Source organism: Pseudorca crassidens, chromosome 3, assembly GCF_039906515.1.
Source record: "Pseudorca crassidens isolate mPseCra1 chromosome 3, mPseCra1.hap1, whole genome shotgun sequence".
NCBI classification, from domain to species: domain Eukaryota; kingdom Metazoa; phylum Chordata; class Mammalia; order Artiodactyla; family Delphinidae; genus Pseudorca; species Pseudorca crassidens.
Window position 1 is genome coordinate 141,130,554 of NC_090298.1, and position 21,364 is coordinate 141,151,917.

The 21,364-nt window shown below is 53.3% G+C and overlaps 2 protein-coding genes across 3 annotated transcripts; one reads left to right on the forward strand and one right to left on the reverse strand.

Annotated features, from left to right (window-relative positions):
• The first annotated feature begins 284 nt into the window (after window positions 1-284).
• On the forward strand, window positions 285-18,502 carry CLTB (clathrin light chain B). Of its 2 annotated transcripts, XM_067732789.1 has the most exons (6): window positions 285-471; window positions 5,483-5,529; window positions 12,484-12,601; window positions 12,863-12,974; window positions 15,383-15,436; window positions 18,051-18,502. In XM_067732789.1, exons 1-6 carry the CDS (start codon window positions 285-287, stop codon window positions 18,220-18,222), a joined length of 690 nt encoding a protein of 229 aa, XP_067588890.1. In that variant the 3' UTR covers window positions 18,223-18,502. The 2 variants fall into 2 exon arrangements, with proteins under 2 accessions (XP_067588890.1, XP_067588892.1); XM_067732791.1 differs by lacking the exon at window positions 15,383-15,436.
• Window positions 18,503-20,317: 1,815 nt separating this feature from the next.
• Window positions 20,318-21,278, reverse strand: HIGD2A (HIG1 hypoxia inducible domain family member 2A). The gene is made up of 2 exons (XM_067732793.1): window positions 21,074-21,278; window positions 20,318-20,735 (listed from the first exon to the last, which is right to left on the reverse strand). Exons 1-2 carry the CDS (start codon window positions 21,225-21,227, stop codon window positions 20,569-20,571), a joined length of 321 nt encoding a protein of 106 aa, XP_067588894.1. The 5' UTR covers window positions 21,228-21,278; the 3' UTR covers window positions 20,318-20,568.
• Window positions 21,279-21,364: the final 86 nt, after the last annotated feature.

Consider the following 21,364-nt stretch of genomic DNA (forward strand, 5'->3'; position numbering starts at 1 on the left):
GTGGCCGCTGTGAGGCGACCTCCGGCCGTCCTGCGGGCCTCCTCCCTCGGCCGGTGACATCACCGCATTCCCGTCCCGGCTCCTCCCGCCTGCAGCCGCAGTGACAGGCGAGCCGGGCCCGGTGGCGGAAAGAAAGTGCGGGGCCGCCGCGCCGAGCCTGTCCCCGCCGAGGCCGGCTTCCCCGGGCGGCTCGGGTGACAGTGTCGCGGCCGCCGGGCGCAGGGCGGGGCACGCGCCGGGCACAGCCGAGCGGCAGGCGGACGCTTCAGAGAGACGTGGGGAAAATGGCTGATGACTTTGGCTTCTTCTCGTCGACGGAGAGCGGGGCCCCCGAGGCGCCCGAGGAGGACCCGGCGGCTGCCTTCCTGGCCCAGCAGGAGAGTGAAATCGCGGGCATAGAGAATGACGAGGGCTTCGGGGCACCTGCTGGCAGCCAGGCGGCCCTCACGCAGCCGGGACCCGCGAATGGGGGTGAGTCAGCCTGGTGGCCTGGGGGTTGGGGGACCTGGGGCTCGCACCCGGGGTACCGGGTGGAGTGAACAGGGCCTGCTATGGCCAGCCAGGAGCAGGCCTGGGGCTAGTGTGTACCTGACCGGGACCTGGAGGAGATGCGGCGGGGACGGGGGGATCTTTTGGAGATCCCCATCTGAGGCCTTGCCTGGGGCTGTGGATCTGGTGGCTCCCAGGACAGAAATTCGTCGTGACATTTCATCCCCAAGCCAACTCCACTATTGCCTGGCTCTGGAATCCAACACAGCTCAGGCTTGAGCTTCCCAGTAGGCTGGCTGCCCCAGGCCGAGCCCTGCAGGTGTGGGCAGAACCCCAGATCTCCCTGCTCCTCAGAAGTAGCTCCCTCCTAACAGCTGGGAAAGCAGGGGACGCTGGGTGCTCCAAGAACTCACAGACCTTCCCTGGGGAACACCTGCCATCCTGCAGTCACTGGTCTAGGCACTTTTCTTACATTTAATCATTTCATATTCATTATTAAACCCATTTCAGAGATGGCAAAACCGAGGCTCAAAAGGTACACTACTGAAACAACTAGTAAGTGGCAGAGTGAGGACTCTAAATCATTTCTCTCTAACTCTAACCCTTTCCACCTGACCACACTGTCTTCCATATGCCAGGCTCTGAGTTAGACACCAGGGTGGGGGCAGGAGCACAGAGGGCTTCCGTCAGATGTGGTCCTGTCCTCCTGGGGTTTGTAGCTCAATGGTTTTCCAAAGGAGGTCCAGGACTCAGGATTTGGGGCCTGGTCCTTGCAGTACTGTGTTTATCAACAATGTTCCTGCTCTGGCTTTGCCTGAAAGGGCAATTTCTTAACGTATCTAGTAAAAAAGTAGATATCACTTTCATGGGTACCTCCAAAACAGCGCTTGCTTCTTGTTAATGTTGTCGTTTTGGTAGGAGTTTATGGGCCTGTTGGAATAAGTGGTACCTTACATATTTTTAAAAAATGTTTACAAGTAAGGACTCTTTTAATCATGTTTGTATTCATTCAGCATTTACTGAGCACCTACTGTGTGCCAGGCCCAGTGGGGATACAGATATGAATAAGACAGTTCCTGTGGCTTGAGGAGCTTGAAGCATCTCTGTATCCTCTTGGTATGAGAAACATAACAAGCCTTTTGTAACATATAAGAAACTGGAGGCCCAGAGAGCCTGAATATCTTGCCCAAAGTCACACAGCCATGAGTGACAGATCTGGGACTTGATCCCAGGCTTCTCAACTGTGGGCTCCATGCTCTTTCAAATGCTGTGGCAGTCACCCTGGGAGGTGATGAGATGTAGAGGTAGGGAGGGGGGTCTTTTGCTACCCAACCAAGCCAGCAGTGGAGGACTTCTGAAGAAGCAGCAGCTCCTAGCACTTCAGCGGGACCCTCACACATCCCAGGGAATTCCTAGGAAATGTGAGCCCACGTTCATGTACCAGTATTCATTTGTCCACATCTTCCCCTTGAGACCACCAACTTCCCCAGTCGGGTTGGCCTGGGAGAGGCCCTGCTGGGAGAGCCAGTGTCAGAACCACCTAAGAGAGAAGCAGGTAGAAGTCAGGCAGAGGGCCGCAGAGGTGGCTGGGGGTTGAGCAGGCTGTGACCTCTCCCAGGACAATGGGGCTCCAGGGGTTTACAGCCTGGATGGGAGGTTCCCTCTCCGGCAGGGGTGGTGCACAGATTGGCCCCCAGACCTGAGGTGGCAGGGAGAGAAGCGGGGACGTGGCCCTCTGAGGGTCTCCCAGACTCACAACCAGTAAAGCTGCAAATGCTCAGCTGCTCTGCTGAGTGGGGCATGGGGATCCGGGAGGGGTTATGGGATGGCGGCTCAATAGGTGGCCAGATAGGATGGAATTGATCTGATCCTCCTAGGCCTAGACGGTGATGAGCAAGTAATCCCCCGAGACCAGTGATGAGTGCCAGAAGCCCAAATGAGGTGCGGAAAATGTGCCTTGGGCTGCTGGGAGCTGGGTGGAAGCTCCCGCAGCCAGCACCACTCATCACCACTGAGTCTCGTCTCTTAAATGATGCCCCTGTGCTGAGTGCACTGACGTTGGGCTCCCAGGGAAACTGTTTAGTGTAGGCCTGAGCCTGAGCCACTTTGAGTCTCTCCTCTGGGGCTGGAACTACGGCCAGCCTGAGCAATGGATACTTTGTTTCCATTCATCAGCCTTGGGTAGGGCCCAGGAGGTGTGTACATTTTCACACCCAGATTTCTAAGCACTCCACCTGGCTCTGACCCCGACTTGTCCAGTCATTTCCTGGCAAGTCCATTTCCCCTGATGGGCCTCAGTAACCTCCCAGGAATGTTCTGGACCCTTGTCTGCCCCCGTTCCAAAAGGGGTCAGGGATCTGAGAGAAGCAACACCCACAGGGTTATCCTTGGGACTCGTATCTGCCGTACTCCGGTTCTGCCGGCTTCGGACTATGGACACGTGATTATCAACGTGCCATGGGCTACTCATTGTGGGGACAGAGACTTTTAATTCTGTGTGTGGGTATGTGTGGATTCCCAAAGAGGTTAAGCCTCATTCCAGGAGAACACTCATGGGACTGAGAGACTGGGGCACAGAGACTTTCTGAAGGCCAGGGTGGGCACCTGTGGACAAGGAGCCTGAGGCTGGGACTGGTCGGGGAGGCAGGGCTGCAACTTCCCCTCCAGAAATGCCAGGTGCACAGACCAGCATCATCGTGAATGGACCCTGGTAACGTAAGGCCCTGGTAGAGGAGATGCCCCAGGAGAAGAAGCCACTTTGCAGAAGATGCTGCCACTAATTTAGGGGCCAGGCCACCCATGCAGGAGAAACCCCATCTGAATGAGTAGGGAGGGTGGCTGACAACGGTTGGTCAAAATCAACCAATGTTTGAATGTTTGGCTGTGCAAACAAAGTTGATTATAATCTATATCAGCTGGGCATTATTTCCATGGGATTAAGTATCCTTCTCTTCAGTCCCCAAGCTGAAAACACTGTCACCATTACTCACAGCTCTACCTGGCTGGTAAAGTGTACTTGTCCGTCTGCGGTGATCTCGTGCAGCCTCCTGTGGGTCTTGGCTAAGAGGCACTGCAGTTTCTGAGAGTCCTCAGGCCTTGTAGATAACAGTGGGCCCCCAAAGAGCAATTCAGCTTCCATTTAGCCAAAACTGCTCACCCTTAGGAGCTGAATGGGGTACAGAGCCTTATAACGGAGTGAATGACCCGTGGGAGGTCACAGTAATCGCATAAGAGCGTGGGGGGTTCTGTACGATATTCTGGGATACCCCAGAGTTGAGACCTTCCATCAGCACCCAGGGAAGTAGGGGAAGTAGTAGAGGGCTTCCCAGAGGGGATGACTTGTGAGCTGGGCCTTGGAAAACAACTGGATCCCAAAGAACATTCTTTAGTGAGGGAAGCAGGAAGAAAGGTGTGGGATGCGGCATAGTGTGTTTGGGGAAGGAGGAAACCAGAATAGGGTTTGTGGGAGGGACTGGTGGGAAGTGAGGCAGGAAAAATGGGCAGGGCCAGATTGTAAAGATCCTCACGAGCTATGGGCCAAAGTTCAATGTACTCATTCAACAAATATTTATTGGGCTCCTATTATGTGTCAGGCACTGTTCTAGGTGCTGGATCCCAGCAGTGGACAAAACAAAGTCTCTGCCCTCCCAGAGGGCATTCAAGTGGGGAAGACAGATAAGCACATACAAAAATAAACATATCAGGCTGTGGTAGGTGCTACAGAGAAAATAACTGCCCAGGGGAGGAGGTAGGGGTGCTGGGGGATGAATGTCAGGGGTGGTCAGGGAAGGCCTCTAATAAGGCAGTGTTTGAGCAGCAGCTGAAGGGCGTGAGGCAGCAGTCCACATAGAAATGGGCAGGAGAGCTTTCTAGGGAGAGGGGACAGCACCTGCCAAGGCCCCAAGGAAGGAGCAGGCCCTATCGGCCACCATGGTCCACGGGAAGTGGATTTCCTTTTGGTTTGTGTTCATTATATTTTTAATTAGAGGAGTGACATAGGTAAGTGTATGCTTTTCAAAACGTCAACCTTGGCAGCTGGTTTGAAAGAGGTTTGGGAGAGGGTGAAGATGGAGGCAGGGAGGCCAGTGAGTGGACAAAAACCATTTATTCCTTCTTTCTTTAATGCACTGATTCATTTGCTTATTCAACAATTAGTTTCTGAGTGCGTCCTAAGTCACAGGTACCGTGCATGGCTCTGGGGAAGACAGCGGTGAGGATAATGGACACAGGCGTGCCCGTCCAGGTGCTTGCCACTAGCGGGACAGACAGGCCAAAGTAGTTGTACAGGTGGGCCAGGCTGGGGGCAGAGGGCGGAGGGCAACTTTGAGGATTCTTGTTGCAGCAGAAGCCACAGGAATTTGTGACTAACCAGATGTCAGGGAAAGGGACTGGGAGGAGTCACTGTTTAGGTGAGGGCAAAATCGACTCCTTCTGGGAGGGGCAGGAGGAGGAAAAGTAGGCCAGGTGCTGCCTGGTGGGGGCAGTGATTCCTGCTCTCTGAGGTGGAGCCATTGCTCAAGGCACCACAGGGACAGGCAGAGACCTGCAGGCCCCTCTTCCTGAGCCCTCTCAGACCCTGCCCTGAGCCTCCAGAGCCTCTGCCTGTTCACCAGGCACAAGCTCCACAGACAGTTGGGCCATTCCCAGCCGTGGCTGAGGGGAAATCAGTTTTGGGTAGGTGAGGACCTATTATTGGCTGGGTGACCTTGGGCAATCATGTAGCCTCTCTGAGCCTCAATTTGAGAATCTGTAAAATGGGTTGATAACAGCTTTGTCACAAGGCTATGGTGAAAATCAGAGGTCATATGGCTGTGAGGAGGCTTTGTGCACAGTCAAGGATTGAGCCCAGGTTATTTGCATATCCATTATGTGTGCGTGTAGGGCGGGGAGTCAATACGCACATGGACATATACAGAGGTTTCGGGGGCTAATGTAAGACCCTGCTTGCTATAAGCTGAGCAATGAGTGATGCTGTCTTCTGTTCTCTTTCCAGCGGGTTCTGAGGACATGGGGACCACAGTCAATGGAGATGTGTATCAGGTAAGCAAGATTCTGTCGTAGCAGGGGAAGGGACCGACAGCCTGGGTCTCAGTAACTTTTGGCCCCCATCATGGGTAGGATTAGGGATTCAAGTTCTGTTCATTGGGATGGGAACATCAGAAAGATTTTGATGTGGTTCTTTTGGTCATGTAGGAGAAGGGGATGAAGAATAAGGACCACAGGGATCAATGGGGTGTTGCCTCAGGTTGCCCGTGATGATGTCCAGCTTCCAGAGGGAGAGATTAAGTGGCCTGCAGTGGCATGGACTAAAGGAAACACAGGGCCCTGCACACGTGTGTGCCATTGGTGGGAGGCTGAAGCCAGTGGTCATCTGCACCATGTCTGAGCATTTTAACTGGGTGAGCCTTGGACCCAGAGATTCCACTTCTCAGAATTTTCCCAAAGGAAATAGCTGGACAAGGACACCCAGATTCTTTGCAGGATTATTTATAATAGCAGACAAACTGGAAACAACCTAAGTGCCTAGTATTGAGGGCCTGGGTAGGTAAATTGGAAAACCATTCTGTTGTTAAAAAGAGCAGTCAGAGCTTTCTGTATTGACATGAAAAGATGCCTATAATATAGTAAATGGAAAAGCAGCTTGCAGAATAATATGCACAGTATGGTCCTGTTTTTTATTTTAGAAATATGTTTCCATGAAAGATCTGAAAGGATGTGTACCAACTGTTAACAGTGGTTAGCCCCGAGCTTGCGGGAGAAGGGGGGATAAGGAGAGGGCTTTCACTTTCACTGGATTGTCTTAAAATTCTTTGTAGTGATCCTATAACACACATGCGCACACACTCACCCCCCCCACAAAAAAACAGCTAGTAAAGATATTTCTAGTTAAATAGTGCTTCTCTCCACACTCACTTAACCCCCCTCCCTTCATACATACACAGTTCATTTTGAAAGTACTTAAAGAACTTGGACCACAAATAGCATCCCCAGGACCCCACAGATGCAACAGTCTTTACCCCCAACCTGCAGATACCTGGGTGGGGGCAAAACCTTCACTGGATAAACTTTAATTCCCACTGGACTGGCTCAAAGACCCTTGACTGCTGGGGCTGCAGCTGCAGGATCTCCTGAGCTCTGCTTCGTTGAGGAGCTGGCCTCCTAAATCCTCAGGGAGAACAAACAATACTTTCTTATGTAAGAGAGATGGGCTGGTACCTTACACAGGGCAACTGGCCAAGTCCCATTTCTAGAAAATTACTCAACTACCAGCAAGCTAGAAAAGTCAGTCTCTAGGACTTTAAGGGCTTCGTGTCTCCCTGGGCCTGAGAGCACCAAATAAGCAGCATTGACGCCGGTACAGTTTGGCAGAGCATTGAGACTCAGGCTGCTCCTGTCCTGGGCACACTCAAAAGGACGTGGCCTGACCCAAAAGGTCTGTGTCCTAAAGTGGCCCTGGAGCTGGAGATACACTTGGGACCGGAGAAGTACCTAGAACACCATGAGCAGGATAATTTTCCCTTTCTACACATTAGGATCTTGAGGCCTTCTCCCTCCCTGCCCCAGGCCTCGCTTTGTATTTAATGGATCTGAGAAACCCTGGGCCTCCTCCGCAATCTCGGTGGGAACTCTTATTCTCCCTGCTACCAAGAATAACCCCAGCTATGTTTATCTGTAACTCATTTCACATCTGTGCCACGTTAGCATCCTAACAGGCAGGGGAGGGGTCACAGATGAGGCGAGTCACTCAGAAGCTTAGTGGCCAAGTTCAGGTTCATCTAGATCTCCGGCCCCTGATCTGGTGCCCTTTGTACCATCCCCTTGTTGCTGGAGCAGGCAGGCCACAGCCCCTGGCTGGCGGGTGGGAAGCCCCTGCAGACTTTTCTTAGGATGGAGCATAGAGCAGGGTCTGGCTTGTGCACCCCAGGCTTTCAAGGGTCCTGGGCAGAACTTTCCTGCTACCTTTCTTAATCTTTTCTGGAAGGCTATGGGCCACTAGGGGGTCCAACTGTGAACCTGGTCCCCAACAAGGCCTAAGGATAAGCCTGCATCCCCGTTGAGCTACTTAGAGGAATCAACAGCTCAGCTCAGCTTAGCTTTAGCTGGTCAATCCCACAGATTGGTTATGCCTCATCCTCCTGGCTGTCCCTGGAGTCACAGTACATGCTCGGCCAGCATGGCCCCCCGGAAGCCCTTGTGGTGGTATCCAGTGTCCAGCGGAGGGGTCCCTCGGGAGAGGAGTGCTGGGGAGCTGGGCTGAGAAAGCCTGGCCCTGACTGTAGCCTGTGGCCTTTTGGTCCACAGGACATTCCTGCCTGACCTCTTCCCTTTCGAGCTTGGGAGGGACTCAGAGCATTCCTGCAGCCCCTGGTGAGCCCTCCTGGGCTGCCAGCCCCCCTGGCGGCTGACCCGATTTCCTCACTGCGACAGTCAAGTGATTAAAGAGGAGCCCGGCTGTGGCCCTCCCGCCCTCACTGCTCACTGGCAGGGGCAGGGCAGGAAAATAAGTCCAGAGCAGCTGGAGAAGGGGAGTCAGCAAAAGGCCTTCTCAGGGCCTTGGCTGCTGGCAGCACCACTGTGTTCTTCCTGGTTGTGGTGATGGTACAGCGCAAGCCAGTCTGCTGGGGGCATGCCACGGGCAATGATGAGCCCTGCAGCTCTGCCACCCATGCATGTGCATGTGCATGTCTGCTACAGGCTACAGGGGTCACAGGGCAGTTATCGCATTCAGGCCCCATTTTGCACCCCGAGTGGGATGTTGTCACTCCCATTTGACAGGTGACGAAACCTAAGGAGCGCAGGGAAGGGACTTCTTAAAGGTCGCGCATCCAGTGAGTCGCAGGAGGGGACTTAAAGCCCAGTCGCTCTGATGCTGTGTCCCCGTGCCCTCCACATCGCTTTGCAGGCAGCCCCTCATTCCTTCATTTAGTCAACTCGCATTCTGAGTGCCATGCGCTGTGCTCAGGGCCTCAGATGTAGAGGCAAATCCCATGGATGTTTGTCCTCGAAGAGCTCAAAGGACAGAGACCTGAAAGTCATGCAGGATGGCAAGGGCTTGGGTGTGGGGCTGGTCTCAAGAGTTCTTACTATGCGTCAGGCACCACCCAAAAGCTTTATGTGGATTAACTCATTTCATCCTCCCAATACCCCTACGATGTAGGTTCCGTCATTATCCCCATTTTACAGATGAGGAGGAGGATGCACAGGGAGGTTTAATAGCTCTGGTTGCACAGCAGGGAAGAGCTGGGACCTGAACCAGGCTCAGGCGCCAGACGCTGCACTGAAGTCAGAGAGTGTGACAGGGACGGATGTTGGAAGTGGGTTCCAGGCTGCCCAGGGGCATGTGGGTGGTCCTGGCTAGAGGAACAGCATGTGCAAAGGCACAGAGGATAAGATACGCATTCTGGGGCTTGCCTGGAGCCTGGCACCTGCTGCAGAGAAGGGTGTGCTGGGGGAACCTGAAGAGACCATGGGTGCAGGGCTGCTGTGCCCGCAGGCGGAAGGGACGCGGGTTGGGGGTGCGGGCACAGCTCCCAGCCAGAGCCTGTTACTAGGCTGTGCTGGTGGAGGACGCGGGCCCAGCTTGGCCAGGCTTTGTGCCCAGGGCCGGGGCACAGCATGCTTGGACCACACTGAGCAGTGCCCCTGGATGTGCAGTGCAGCTGCTCTAGGCTCTGCGCTCCCCCCGCCCCAGAGAAGCCCCAGGGACTCTCAAGCTGCTCCTACACCCAGACTGCTCCTACGCGGGGCGCTGTGGCGGGCTGCGGCAGAGGAGTTTGGATGGAGTCAGACAACCTGCGCTTCATTTCTGGCTTTTCCCAGCCGGACGGCTTTGGACTAGTTACTGCCCTGAGCTGGATTTCTCATTTGTGAAATTGGGATTAGAAGCCCTGCACTGCTGCCTCCGCAGGTCTGTTGAGAAAAGTGCTCTGTAGCTCTGGAAGCTGCTTCTAAATCCCTGACCTAGCCACTGAGTGAGCCAAGTGGGGTGCGTGTGTGGGTGTGAGAGAGACAGACGGGGAATGGGGCGTGGGGCAGTGGGAGGAGGGGGTGCAGTCTCTAATCTTGGGATGGTAGACTTATCAGGGAGACCAAAATCACGTGACACAGAAGTAACTTTGGTCCCTATTGGCTATGTATGGACACACGTGTGGCTATGTGTGACACCCAGGAATTCAGTTTGAATTCTGGCCCTGCCAGTTCCTGGCCAGGTGACCCTGGGACTTCGGAGCTAGACTTTTCCTACCTGTAAAACAAAGATAATGAAACCCACCATGTAGGGTTGTAAAGACCAAAGGGAACCATTTAATTGCAAGTTCTCTGCCAGTTTTAAAACGCTGTAACCTGTGAGTCTTAATTTTGGGGCAGTCTTGATGGAGATGGTGGGTCCTGAAGGACACCATGGGATGACTTTTACCCAGAGGACCCCCTCCAGCCCACCTCTCCCACCCCATCTGCTCCACACCTGGTAGCATCTCTGTACTCAGATGTTTGCAAAGGCACCGGCCTCATGTGGTCCTTAAGCGGCCAGCTCTTGGTCTGAAATGCCCTTTCCCTATCTCTTCCCAGCCTACTCTGCTCCCAGGCTAGAAAGGTCATGCCCTCCCTTGTCCCCACTCTTTTCATGACCCGTGTTATGCATGTACCCCAGCTATGGTCCTCATTTGTGAGGGACTCCCTCTGCAAGCTCCCGGATGAAGGGCTGTCTCGTTCATCCCTGACCCCAAGCCTGAACATCTGTTAATTCATTCAAGTAATGTTCTTGAAATCCTCCTACAGCCAGGCCCTCCATGTTCTACATACTATAAAGAGACAGGCAGTCTCTGTCCTCATGGAATTCCCTTACTGGGGGGCGGGGTAGGGTGGGGTGGGGTGGGCAGATAGTAAACATGTTAACAAACCAGGCTTTTAAGATATCCTGAGTGCCAAGAAGAAATAAAATGTAGCACCTGGATAAACACGTAGAAAGTAAAAGTAACTGCATTTGTCTGCAGATGGGACAGTCTATAGGATTGGGCAGAGGTCCTGGTAGCCTAGCCTCAGGACAGGGCTGTTCCCAGAACTGGAAAGGTACATCCGTGATCAACTCGTGTTGTCCAGATTAGGGCCCTGGAAAGGCCCCTCGAGATGTCTTGAGAGACTCTCTCAGTTGAAGTGTAATGCTGGGCAGGAAAGAGGAATAAGGACAGCGCCCCAACTGCCCCACCCAAGGGTGGGCCTGATCCAAGGAGCCAGGCTGCACCTCTCCGCCCTGGGCCTGCCCTTCCTTCTCCCCAAAGACAGCTGGAGATGCAGCCCTGATGTTCCATCTGCGTGCTCCTTCGCTCTGCTGCTCACAGTCCCTTGGGCAGACGCTTACCCAGCCCTTCTTCTGAACCGGGCACATGCTGGCCCCGGGGGGGATCTTCATCCACATGGCCACTGCTTACTGAGCACCAGCTGTATGCCCACAGCAGGCACCACTGGACAGATGTTGTTGGGTGGGGAGAAGATACGCTGGTACTCGTGACAGTTTTAATGAGTGCTTGCAGGAGGAGCACAGGGAGCAATAAAAAGATGGGACAGGAGTTCAGAGGCTATAAACAAGGTCCTGTCCTGCCCACTGGGAGCTCACGGTCCAGCGGGGAGACACCTGCAGTAGAAGGTGAGGGTGTGACAAGAAGCACAGAGAGGACAGGGTGTGAAATCTGTTTTGGGGCTGGGAAATATCCCAGAGCTGGTGACCTCTGAGCTGGAAACTTGTGGGGTGGAATAAGATTTCATCAGCCAGAGAAAGGAGGGAAGACAACTGAAGGCGAAAAGCACAAAGGAGACGAAAGCGGGCAGCATGGGCGTGTGGGATGTGTGCAGACAGGAATGCACGGGGCGGACAGAGCACCAGAGTGGGCGTGCCAGGAGATGGGGCTGGATCATAAAGTCTCCAGCTTTGCGAGACCAGAGGGGAGCCCCATCCTTGCTGGGCTGAGCTCTCAGCCTGCAATGCTTCAAGTCACCACCCTGGCAGGTGGCGTGGAGAACTGGGCAGAGCCCTGGCTTGGGAGCCAGAGGACTGGACTCTGGCCCTGCTTCTGCCACTGTGTTGTGCCATCTCTCCTGGCCTCAGTTTCCTCCACTATAAAATGGGAATTAATAATAATAATAATTCTAGCTACCATTTACTGAGCCATCACTCCATGCCAGGCACTCTTGTAAATGTCTTATAAATATTGTTGCATCAAATCCTCACAACTAGCTCTTAGAGGTACTTTTATTACTATTCTCACTTCAGATGAGAAAACTGAGGCCAGGCAAGGTTGAGCAACTTACCTGGGCTACACACATATATAGCAGGCAGTAGAGGTGGGATTTGAACCCAGATGGTCCAGCTGCAGAGTCTGAGTTTTTCATCACTGTACAGTCGTAGCCATGGCCACCCTGCCTATCTCAGGGCTGCTCGTTCACTCAGCAAATAGTTACTGAGTACCTGCTACATGCCAGGCACTGTGCTAGATGCTGGGGACACAGCAGTGAACAGGACAGGCAAGGTCCCTGTTGCCACAAGGGTGACATTCTGATGGAGGAGACAGACAATGGACAAGTAAGCATATTATAAAGTGAGGCCATTTGGGACTGTGTTATTTGGTAAATAAAACTAATAGGGCAGGGCTTTAATGATAGAAACACAGGGAACTCTCTGAGTGCCAAGAAGCGTTTGAAGTTCTTTACACTTTTTTAACTCGTTTCATCCTCATATTAACCCTGTGGGGTGGGTGCTATTTTGTAGCCCATTTTATGATGAGAAAAGTGAGGCACAGAGAGGTTGAGCAACTTGCCCACGGTCACACAAGGAGCAGAATTACTGGCAGAGGGCACAGCAAGTGCAAAGGCAGGGTACAGTCCCAGGAGACAGTGGGTATGAGGTGGTTTGAGATGTGAGGGGGTGTCCTGGTACTCAGGCGCCAGACACAGAGGGGCAGGTGGACAGGCTGGGTACACTGCCGTGTGTTTGTGTCCTAGGAGGCTAACGGTCCAGCTGATGGCTATGCTGCAATTGCCCAGGTCGACAGGCTGACGCAGGAACCCGAGAGCATCCGCAAATGGAGAGAGGAGCAGCGGAAACGGCTGCAAGAGCTAGGTGAGGGCAGGGCTGAGTGTGCAAGCTGGGCTGGTCCCCCTGGCCCCGGGCTCCCCACTGGGTTGGCTCTCTGGGACACGGTCGGGTGGGGAAGCCTTAGGCTATATGGGGCCCTGCCCCACCTTAATGTGGGATTGGCTGAGGATGGACCCAGGGCTGCCTGCCGGGGCCGAGGGGAGAAGCAGCAGCCAGAAGCACAGCCAGCTGTGCCTCACATCCCTCCTGGAAAGCTCCTGTTCATTCACCTGTTGTGGGTTGCAGATGCTGCCTCCAAAGTGATGGAACAGGAGTGGCGGGAGAAGGCCAAGAAGGACCTGGAGGAATGGAACCAGCGCCAGAGTGAACAAGTTGAGAAGAACAAGATCAACAACCGGTGAGAGGAGCTGTGAGGGTGCGAGGGGACTGTAGGGTCATGAGGGAACTATGGGGACATGAGAGGACCTACAGGGATATGAGGAGCTATGGGGACATGAGAGGACCTATGGGGACATGAGAGGACCTACAGGGATATGAGGAGCTATTGGGGACATAAGAGGACCTATGGGGACACGAGAGGACCTATGGGGCATGAGAGGACCTATGGGGACATGAGAGGACCTATGGGGCATGAGAGGACCTATGGGGACATGAGAGGACCTACAGGGATATGAGGAGCTATGGGGACATAAGAGGACCTATGGTGACATGAGAGGACTGATGGGGACATGAGAGGGCCTATGGGGACATGATAGGACCTATGGGGACATGAGAGGACCTATGGGGATGTGAGAGGACCTACAGGGATATGAGGAGCTATGGGGATATAAGAGGACCTATGATGACATGAGAGGACTGATGGGGACATGAGAGGACCTATGGGGACATGAGAGGACCTACAGGGATATGAGGAGCTATGGGGACATAAGAGGACCTATGGTGACATGAGAGGACTGATGGGGACATGAGAGGGCCTATGGGGACATGATAGGACCTATGGGGACATGAGAGGACCTATGGGGACGTGAGAGGACCTACAGGAATATGAGGAGTTATGGGGACATAAGAGGACCTATGGTGACACGAGAGGACTGATGGGGACATGAGAGGACCTATGGGGACAATGAGAGGAACTATGGTGGGGGGACTGTCTTGAGGATGGGTGATTTGGTGGCAAGAACGCGGAGGAAGGAGAAGCCGAACCCACAATGAAGTTTCCTCAGTGGCCTGTGGAACTCAGTGCGCTGAGCTCTGCAGAGCTGGTATGCCGTTAAGCTCTGACCTCCTCACCACGACAGACAAAAGTGAGTCTGCCAGTAAGCAGACGAGGTCCTGGGACCCAGTGGGATGTAAGCCAGGCCGTCCTGGAGCCCAGTGGCCAACAGCTCGACCTGGGCCCCCTGTGGCCATGGTTATCATGACAGAGAACACAGGCCTGGCAGGAAGGGAAGAACCAAGCCGTGTGCAGGCTTTTATTGCTTATAGAAATGATAATGCTTCGACCCAGAAGTGGCTAAAGAATAAAGGGAAGTTAGTGGCCTATATAACTGGAAAGGCCAGGGGTAAGGGCTGCAGACCCAGTGGACTCAGGCACTGAAACAAAGTTCGTCAGTGCTCACTTTTACTGTCTCTCGGTCTGCTTTCCCCTACGTGGCCTTCACTCTTGGGCACACACCCCTGGGATGGGGGCAAAGGTGGCCACTAGCAGCTCCAGGCTTCTGCTCGATTTTCTTGGCAACTTCAGTGAAAATAAGCCTCTTGCTCCCAACAGCTCTAGCTGAAGTCCTCCACCTGACCTTCATTGGTCTGGTGTGGGTCACGTGCCCACCCCAGGCCCAGTGATTGTCTCGGGGGAGGGACTCTCCCATAGACCCAGCTTGGTCGATAGTCCCATTACTTGGGTTGTGCATGGGGTCCGGTCCCACCCAAACCACAGGGACTGAGTGGGGGCAGCTGATGCTTCAAAGGACAATCAGGATGCCCTTCCTGGAAGAAGGGGGACAGATGTTGGTCAGGAAAGATAGCAGAGGCCCACCGGAGAATACCTTGCAGAAATGGTCTCAGACTAGAGACTGCCAGCAGCCCCTACCTCTGAGGCTGTGCACTTCAAGGTACAAGACTTGCCAGAAAGGAAAAGGCTGGCTCTGGGAAGCCACCAGCTGGAAGCTACTGCATGCCAGGCCCTGGGCCGAGCACTGCGGAGGCCGAGCTGAGAAGGACGCAGTCTGTGTCCTCAAAGAGCAGAGGAGGGAAACACACGGGTACAGCTGAACTCAGTAGTAGGGCCCTCTGCAGGAAAGCTGTGGAAGCAAGGGATGTGGGTGGCGGAGGGACCTCTGTGTCTAGGGACCTGGGCTTTGGAAGGTGGCTAGGAGTTCACCAGGAGAAAGAGGACAGGGGGTGGGGGAGGGTATTCTAGACTAGGGAACAGCATGATATGAAAGAAAGGATGTTGTGCTTGGGCACCAGGGAGTGGCGGGAGACAGGGCCGGAATGAGGGCTCCCATGTGCAGGGCCTCGGAGGCGAGGGGCGGGCAGACACAGGCGGTGGGGAGCCACTGAAGGTTTGTAAACAGGGGGACTAATATGATAGGGCTGAGTTTTAGAAAAGGCCACCCACTCGGGTGGGTGGAGGATCCCTGCTCTCCTCTCAGGACTGTGGAGAGTTGCTGAGCCTTCCAGAACTATGCTTCCTAACACGTCTCCAACTGGAGGTACTAACGCTGTCTCTCTTTCTCTTTAACCCTCTGCCTGTCTGTCCATCTTGCCATCCCATCTTCCCCCACCTAACCCCCTTCCCTCAAGGATCGCCGACAAAGCATTCTACCAGCAGCCAGATGCTGATATCATCGGCTACGTGTACGTGTCTCCTTTGCTCCTCTGCAAGGGCCTGTGTGTGGCTGGCAGTTTCTTGAGTCTCCCCCTTGTGGGGTATAAATGAGTATGGCTGGGCCTGGGGCAATGATCAGAGCAGGAGGTGAGCCCGAGGGGTAGGTACAGGCACCAACCCTCACCTCCATCTCTCCAGCAAATGTTTATTGAGCATCGACAGCTTTGCTAAAATCCAGGCAAAGAAAAGAACGGAATGTCCGGCCATCCCCAGGTGAGAGAGGCAAAGGGCAAAGCAGCCCAACTCCCTCCTTTTGAGATGCCTCTTGGAGGGGGGAGGTGGCGTGAGTCTTCTATTGAACAAACAAACATTGAGGGCTGGTACTAGAGGTATAAAGAATGCACAGCCATTCCCCGCTCCTGCCCACAAGTGCACTGCTCCTCCTTAGAACTTCAGCCTGAATTTGGTCATGAGCCCCTGTCCAGACCACCAGTGGTTCCCTTTCACGTGTTTCTGCTTTGAGGTCTAGTTGGTCCTGTGCCTGATCCAGACCAGAGATGGCAGAGATTTCCTCTTATGCCGCCCCGCTGGCTGGTAGTGACAGCCTGGACAGTGTGCTGGGGATTGTGAAGCCGAAGAAAATAATGCAGTGATGAATGTGTGATGATTGCCACGTGTGTATGTGCCAAATATTTGCTGTTCCTTGCTCTGGATACGCCCTTGGCAGGCCTCTGACACTGTCTGGGCTAACGCTTCTCTCACAGATCATGGGACACACAGCTTTCCACTCCTTCCTTCCGTCCACTCTCCCATCTGTCCAGTGCCAGTCTCTGGTCAGACAGGAGTAAGACACACATGGTCTGTCCCCCCAAGTTGCTCATGATCAAGAGTGTGTTGTGATAAGAGCCACATGCAAGGACACAGTGGGCTCAGGGAGAGCCCAGGCAGGCTTCAGAGGTCAGAGTCCACCGGCCCTTAAAGTGTGAGAAGGAGTGTGCTGGGTGGGGAGGGTGAGAAGGGAATGGCATCCTAGGTGGGAAGCTGCTGGGGCAAAGGCGATGAGATGGGAAATATCTAGCGGCCTGCAGCGCCTGGAGCGGTGGGAATGGGGAGAGAAGGTCAGTTTGGAGCCAGCTGCAAAAAGCCTGTCGTGAGATGTTAAAAAGCTCAGACTTGATCCTGAAGGCAGCGGGGAGCCATGGGAGGTTTCAAGCAGGAGAGTGGGGATGGAAGAAGGGCATCAGCGCTGAGGAATACCACAGGGCGTTCAGTGCTCCTGTTACACCCGAAGAAATGGTCCAAGGAGCACCCAAGGGAGTCCTGAAGAGAGGAATAGTCTAGACCAGCGCTTCTCAGTCTTCCATGTGCCTATGAATCACCAGGGCCTCTTGTCAAAATGGAGATTCTGATTCACAGATCAGCAAGGTGGAGGCACTGATCCTCCCTTCCCAGGTTAGGAAATAAGCACACACCAGGGAAGCAAGATCACTAGCGAGGGGCCGGGTCACCTGATCTGGGGCTGGCTCATCCTGAGCCATTGGGGATCACGTGGAGAGCTCCCTGCCATCAGTCAGTGCCTGGCATGTGGCAGAACTGGTCCTGCTTGAGATGCAGGGGGCTTCTAAGGAGAAAGGGGCTTTAGGGACACTTGTTGGCGAAACAGGACAGAGACCCAGCCCTCCCCCCCCAGAATCCCTCATTGCTTTTCTCTTAATGACTCGCATGTTTAGGTTTTGTCCACTAAACTACATTTATTATACTTTGTTTCCCCATTGTTCTTTAATCAGTGGCTTCTGTAACTGTCAGCCAGAACTTCTGATGAAAAACCCACCAGTTTCCATCCTAATTTGATTCCAATCAAAGGCAAAGACTCCAGTGGAGCATTCCTCAGGCTGTGGTGCCAAAGAGATAATAGTCATTTGGGGCTAAAAAGAGTTCTGTAGTCAAGTATGCTTGGGATATGGCAGATTCTATATCCATCGTGTACTCACATTCGTGGTGCACATAAGCACATTAAAGCCTTTGCAAGTCTTGTTTTGAAGATCTTCTTTAACTGATTCTTCTATACATTTTTGACCACAGCTCTTTTCTAAAGAACACTTGTAGGGTCCACAGAACCCCGAGGCAATGCTGAACCAGAGACTTCAGCTAGGTGGTTAGTCAATGTCCTGCTTAGTTTTTGGAAATGTTGAAAATAGCTGAGATACTGCATTAGTTCCTCCAAGGGCCTTTAGGTGTCAGGAGACCCAGTTTGGGAACTCTTGATAGAGAGGTAATGAACAGACAGTGCTGGGGCAGGGGTAGGAGGCTACTTGAGCTACAGTGGCAAGGGAAGACCTTTCTGAGGAGGTAAGGCCTGCACTCAGACCTGAATTACAAGAAGCAACAAGCCATGAACAGGTCTGGGGGAAGAGGTGACCGCAAGTACAAAGGCCCTGAGGTTGGACCAAACTAGGCTTCCTCTGATGGCAAGGCTGTTCCTGGGGGCCTGAGGTCAGAAGGCCCGGGGCTGGGGAGGAGACGTCTAGACAAAGGACCCCAGAGTAGGCTGGACAAAGCAGCCTTGCTCAGTGGGAGCAGCGCATCACTGATTAAGGGGAAAGGCAAACAGCTATGAAATCTCTGTCCTATCTCCACTTGCAGGGCATCTGAGGAGGCTTTTGTGAAGGAATCCAAGGAGGAGACCCCAGGCACAGAGTGGGAGAAGGTGGCCCAGCTGTGTGACTTCAACCCCAAGAGCAGCAAGCAGTGCAAAGACGTGTCCCGCCTGCGCTCGGTGCTCATGTCCCTGAAGCAGACGCCGCTGTCCCGCTAGGAGCCTGCCACCAACATGGCCGCCATACAGGGGTCGGGCCGGGCAGAGGAGGAGCAGCTGCTTTGGCCAGGGGGGAAATGCCTCCAGCAGCTGCTACACAGCCTATTCCGTTCCTCGCCATCTCCCGGGGCCGGGAAGGGGAACCCTCACCCCTCTCAACTGTCATTCCCTCACGGCCCTACGGCCCAGCCCCTCACATCTCCTCTCAGTCCACAAAATTGTGACTGTCCCTCCTGATGTATTTTTTTTTCTTGGCTTAAAGGGTGTGTTGTTAACTCTTTTTACACTTATTTCATTCTCATTTCTCTGGAAGCCACAAACTGGTGTCAGGGCTGTTTGTGCTTAGAACTTTCCCAGCTTGGGCTTGAGAGAAGGTAGGGCTATTTCCCTGATAACCCAGGAGCTCCCAGCTGGCAGAGGGCATCCCAATCTGTCTATGTCTGCTGCCTCCAGCCCCAGGAGGAAAGACAACCTCTCACAGAATGCTTTTGCAAGCTTGATCCTTGAACAAACCCATGACATAGGGATTCTGTTGGTCTGTCATATAGCCACAGACACCCAGAGGGGAAGCAGCTTGGAGGGAAGAGGCAAGACCAGAGGTTCCCGGTGGGTGCTTCCTCTTTGCCTGGGTGAGGGGCTGGTGAAGGTAGCCTCTGCCACAACCCTTCCTTGGGATTGGTCAGGACCCTCTGCCTCTTTCAGCTGTGCTCTTCTGTGGATTTGGGAGAAACAATCAGTGACAACACCTTCCCCTTCAAGAGAGTTGCAAACAGGTTATGTTCAAGCCATTGTGATCTGAACAATGTTTAAAAATATTTAATTGCCAACCGTATTAGTTTCCTAGAGCTGCCATAACAAAATACCACAGCGTCTGGTTTAGAACAACAGAAATTTATTGTCTCACTGTTCTGGAAGTCATAAATCTGAAATCATGGTGTCAGCAGGGCCATGATTCCTCCAAAGGCACTAGGGAAGTATCTGTGTTCCTTGGTGTTCCTTGCCTTGTACAAGCATTACTACAATCCTGAGTTCATCTTCACATCGCCTGCTCTCTATACGTGTCTGTTGCTGTGTCCAAATTTCCCCTTTGTATAAGGACACCAGTCATATTGGATTAGGGCCCACCCTACTGACCTCATTTTAACTTGATTACCTCTGAAAAGACCCTATTCCCAAATAAGGTCACATTCTGAGGTACTGGGGTTAGGACTTCAACTAATCTTTTCTTTTTTGGAGGGAGGGGAGCCCACAACACCAACAGTTAAAAATAGTGGCCATCCTCTCTAGAAGTGCCGTAGTCCTCACCACTTCATATCTGTTCCTTGTGGAGGCCAAGGGTCACCACAAGTACTGCTTTACATTTATAATCTCTGTCTTACAGCTGAAAGAGCATGGTGGGGGCAAGAAACTTAGCTGGCCTAAGTCATTCAGCTGGTGTTGAAACTGATGGAGTCACAGATGGAAGGAACCTGAATCCGAATCAACACTTTAGGGATGACTGCAGACCAGGAACACCTGTTTGAGACTTTACATGAATGAGAAACTCATGAGTTGCCTCTCTTCTAGAGGTTGCTCAGGTCCCCAGCCTCCTTTTTTCCTTAGCCATAAAACACTAGGTGCTGCCACAAACCACTGGCAAGCTTTGGGGATTATGCTTTATGCCCTTTCTGTTACACCACGCTGCTTCTCTAAGCCTCAGTTTCCTGGTCCATAAAATGCATCAAGAACCAAGCTGAGATGGTCTAGATCAGTGGAGCCTTAGGTGCTCTCAGGAGGTGGGATTGGGGTCAGGAGCAGAAGTGGAAGGCAGAGCCCCCTGCCTCTGACAGAACCATGGCAAGCCTCATATGAAGGAAGGTTTTCTACTGAAAGTTTGAAAACTGTTGGAAAGCTCAGTTTTTTGTTTTTTTTTCATATAACATCACTGTAGAGACTCTCTACTTTTAATAAGTACCCCAGGGTGATTGCTACCAGGAAAGTTTGAGAATCAGTAGACTATTGGAATTCTAAGAGCCCCTGCAGTCTTTAGTCTGTTTTCTCCTAAAACCAAAGACCAAAAAGCATGGGGGTGAGACTGGGAATGAATTCACCAAACTACAAGTGGATCAGAGTTTATTAAGTAGGGAGTGGTGAAGGTGCAGCACAACTAGAAGTATGCAACACTCAAACTGAACCGAACCTGAGATTCCTGAAAAAAATCTGTCGGTTACACAATTGGCCACTTCTGCCCCCACTGATACAGGGGCTTGTCAGAGGACATGAGGGAATAATGCCAGTGGCAGGACCGGTGGTTGCTCCTGGAGCTGGGAACGATCTCCGCGGAGCTTTCAAGGGCAGGCCACCGACTCAGGGTCGAGATTTCATAGTGGATGCAGCCAGACCCATCAAGATGGCTACGACCGTGAAGCCCTGGGCGGCGATTCGGGTGCGCATCATGAGCTGGGAGCGCTGGCTCTGACCCCGGTGGAAGCAGTAGAGGCCGTAGGTAAGGGCGGCCGCTGTGCCCAGGCAGCCTGAAGAGGCGACAAAGCAGGTGGGAAGCACCCTCCCCGCTTTGGGCTCCCGCCCCCAGGGTCAAAATCTCTAAACAGCAGCTGAGGAGAGGGGGGTATGGGGTGGAGCTGAGGTGGGAGCGGCTGGCCAAAGCGGGGGTCCTCCGTGTCAGAATCGGCCCCATCTCAGCGCCCCAATCCCGTCCAGCTCCTGCTCCAATCACCGCCCGGCCCCTTCGCTACATCTCTGGTCTACTCTCATTCCAGTCCCCCCTGGCGTCCCCGGTCCTCCCCGATTTCATTCCCCTCTACATCACTGTCTTCTTGGTCTACAGTACCTTTAGCGCCCGCTTGCTTACCTATGGGTACCATTGGGTTCTCGCGGGTCTTGCGAAGAAACTTTTCCTTGAAGCTTTCCGAAGTGCTGTATACACTGGGGCTAAAGCCCTCAATGACTGGGGGCTGCGATGGTTCAAAGGGTGCCTCCGGAGTGACGGGGCCAGGAGTCGCCATGTTTTAGGCTACAGCGGTAGAAGAAAATCCGGACGCTAAACCCCGCCTCCTGATGAGGTCATCAAAGAGGGCGGGGGAAAAGGACTTTGCTCAGTGTTGTACGCAGGTGTAATCCCTCATGGCACTCTGGGAGTCGT

Excerpts from the sequence above, each read along its gene's own strand:
- HIGD2A (XM_067732793.1), bottom strand. The coding sequence starts at position 21,227 with ATGGCGACTCCTGGCCCCGTCACTCCGGAGGCACCCTTTGAACCATCG. Across the intron at positions 20,736-21,073 it reads GAACCCAATGGTACCCATAG|GCTGCCTGGGCACAGCGGCC; the intron begins GTAAGCAAGCGG and ends TCGCCTCTTCAG.
- CLTB (XM_067732789.1), top strand. The coding sequence starts at position 285 with ATGGCTGATGACTTTGGCTTCTTCTCGTCGACGGAGAGCGGGGCCCCC. Across the intron at positions 472-5,482 it reads GCCGGGACCCGCGAATGGGG|CGGGTTCTGAGGACATGGGG; the intron begins GTGAGTCAGCCT and ends TTCTCTTTCCAG. Across the intron at positions 15,437-18,050 it reads GCTGATATCATCGGCTACGT|GGCATCTGAGGAGGCTTTTG; the intron begins GTACGTGTCTCC and ends CTCCACTTGCAG.